Raw genomic sequence first — 2,948 nt, forward strand, 5'->3', positions numbered from 1 at the left:
GGGCTCCAGCGCTGGACGCAGTACTCCAGGTGGGGTCTCGCCAGAGCAGAGTAGAGGGGCAGAATCACCTCCCTCGACCTGCTGGCCACGCTTCTTTTGATGCAGCCCAGGATACGGTTGGCCTTCTGGGCTGCGAGCGCACGTTGCTGGCTCATGTCCAGCTTTTCATCCACCAGTACCCCCAAGTCCTTCTCGGCAGGGCTGCTCTCAATCCCTTCATCCCCCAGCCTGTATTGATACCAGGGGTTGCCCCGACCCAGGTGCAGGACCTTGCACTTGGCCTTGTTGAACCTCATGATGTTCACACAGGCCCACTTGTCGAGCTTGTCCAGGTCCCTCTGGATGGCATCCCATCCCTCTGGCGTGTCGACCGCACCACTCAGCTTGGTGTCATCGATACCATCGATACTCAGCTTGGTGTCATAATATACTAATTCATTTCGGTATTTATTCCATTGAACTTTACCAGTCAAAACTAAAAGTGCCTAAACCTCTGCTAGGAAAAAACAAAGCAGCCTCACTGCTTTCAATAATACTATGGTGATTGACAGCAGCTATGTAAAGAATATAAAACTGAGAAATAAAAAACAGATAGCATAGATGTCAGTACCTCACCTTTAATACCTCAACTGCCCTTTAACTTAAGTTCATGAAAAATAGGAGAAAAGTTCAATTTGCCACTGACTTGTATTAAAAATTTAAATGAGATTCATCAGCATCAATAATTTACTACCTAATCAGCTCAGGCTTACTACAGACTTGGGCTATCTACATCATCATCAATACTTACAGGGTCTTGACAGCTCAGAACCTCCAGGATGCTATTGAGTAATTCAACACAGTACTTCTTCTCTTGGACCTGGAGCTGCTGGTCATCCTTCTGTTCCAGTAATTCTTTCAGCTCTTTTGTAATCACAGGAAGCAGAATGTCCCTGCATTCTGAAAGAAAGCAAATTATCTTAAGAAAAAATATAAATCAAATACTACTTGCAAATAAATCCTCCTCCAAACAGTGAAACACAATATGCTTTAACAGCTACAGTCCCTTCCAGTGTGGAACTGTTGATTTTCCAATCATGCCTCAGGGATACTCTAAAACTTGTGTGGTATTTTATAAGTTAACAGTATTTCTCATGTATGAAAAACACAACTTCCTGATAAAAATAATTTGTTGCAGTTGAATTCTGAAGGCTGTTTAGCTTGTCCCAAACACTTAAGGACAAATTATTCACTTCACATACAAAGCACCTGGAAATAAGCTATGTTTAAGTAGTGACAGGATTTTAATGTGAGAAAAATACTATACTTATTGAATTATTCTTTTTGAAAATAAGACACAAACAGCAACAGAATTGTTCTACGTGTATCATTTTGAAACATACCTTCTAAGAACAAATCAAAGAATGCAGATATGGAAAAGACTAAGGAAGGGCCTATCAAGCCTATGAGAGCAAGCGCTATGCATACATTTATCCTTATTTAAATCTAAGGAAGCTGACACAAACAGTAAGTTACTTTTCAGTCTCACGTGTACATTGGCTTTTTAAGACAGAGGTGCTTATGGGAAATGTTGGGAGGACAAGATGCACAAATTTGAAATAACTTCAATGAAGGTACTGTCTACCTAGGAATAAAAGATACAGAAGATTTTTTTTCTAATTTAATTGATACACGCGACTGAGTGATTTAAGCAGCAACTTACTTGTACAGTGCTAGGTAATTAAACAGAGTACAGCACAACAGCGTGAATAACGCTGAGCAGATGCTTCAAAGATTTGTTATATTTATGAAAATAACCTGGGAAGAAAACAAAGCTAAACATAGCTTCAAAGGTTCCACCTCAGAATAAAACTTGTATAGAACTACAGAAGCATTCTAGTCACAGACAATGAGCTGAAGTTCTTACTCTTTTCCACTCAACTGATTTCTTATTGCTTAAAATTCTTGTCTCTTTTAACTCTTTGGAAAAAATATTTATATCACCAATTGGATACTATTTTCTATCAATACCACATATCACAGTTTCTGAAAAAATAATAGAACAAAACTAGAAAACTTCTTAATTACTGCAAACAAAAATGAATATGTGGCTTTTTATTTTTTCTTTTAAGAATGATTTAGAACACCTTTACCCAGACATACAGCATACTCACTGATAAACAAGTGGAGTGTGAGACGTGGTGCAGCTGTATCTAATGTGATTTAAAAGAGGCCAGGGGCTCAGAATCCCCCCAAAATAAGGATGCTAGCACAGGAAGACAGGAGGGTAAGAAAGAGAAGAAAAGAATGGGAAGCAGATTATAAATTTCTGAATTTTGCAGAGGAAGCAACAGAGGTTATCCATGCAGATTATTCTTATTTCAAGTAACAGCTCCAAGCCATATAAAGCCAAGAGCTTTGAACCACATTTAAAAGGCAGCATAATTTCTTGCTTCAGAAAGTACCTCTGCTCTTGGTAATGCCACAACATGAATAAAAAGCAATTTAGCTGATTTTCTATAACCCTTGTTCCAAGCTACAAGAGAAATCTTACTCAGTGACTAAATTACAAACTCACTAGTAAAACAGCAGTTAAAGAACACGTATCAACACAAGACCTGTTCAAAGAGCAGCATAAAAAGGAATTTCACACAGCTTACAGTTCATTTATGTGACCAACTCTGCATATAGACAAGCTTCCTGCACTTAATGCAGGCCATAGACTACCCCTCTGATTCAGAATCCAAATAGCTGCACTTACAAAGCACTTAGTAGAGCTTATGTCCTGGTTTCGGCTGGGATAGAGTTAATTTTCTCCCTAGTAGCTGGTACAGTGCTCTGTTTTGGATTTAGGATGAGAATAATGTTGATAACACACCGATGTTTTAGTTGTTGCTGAGCAGTGCTTACACTAGTCAAGGAGTTCTCAGCTCCTCACGCCCTGCCAGCGAGAAGCTGGGAGGGGGCGG

General features: G+C 39.4%; 1 protein-coding gene across 1 annotated transcript in view; it reads right to left on the reverse strand.

Annotated features, from left to right (window-relative positions):
• DOCK2 (dedicator of cytokinesis 2) overlaps positions 1–2,948 on the reverse strand; it is a 211,599-nt gene that overhangs the window by 139,045 nt on the left and 69,606 nt on the right. Inside the window, exon 26 of the mRNA XM_009285697.1 lies at positions 791–939. Coding sequence (XP_009283972.1) covers positions 791–939 — 149 coding nt within the window. The remainder of the gene's footprint in view (positions 1–790; positions 940–2,948) is intronic.

The sequence above is a fragment of the Aptenodytes forsteri genome, unplaced genomic scaffold (genome assembly GCF_000699145.1).
Source record: "Aptenodytes forsteri isolate BGI_AS27 unplaced genomic scaffold, ASM69914v1 Scaffold54, whole genome shotgun sequence".
Classification (NCBI taxonomy): domain Eukaryota; kingdom Metazoa; phylum Chordata; class Aves; order Sphenisciformes; family Spheniscidae; genus Aptenodytes; species Aptenodytes forsteri.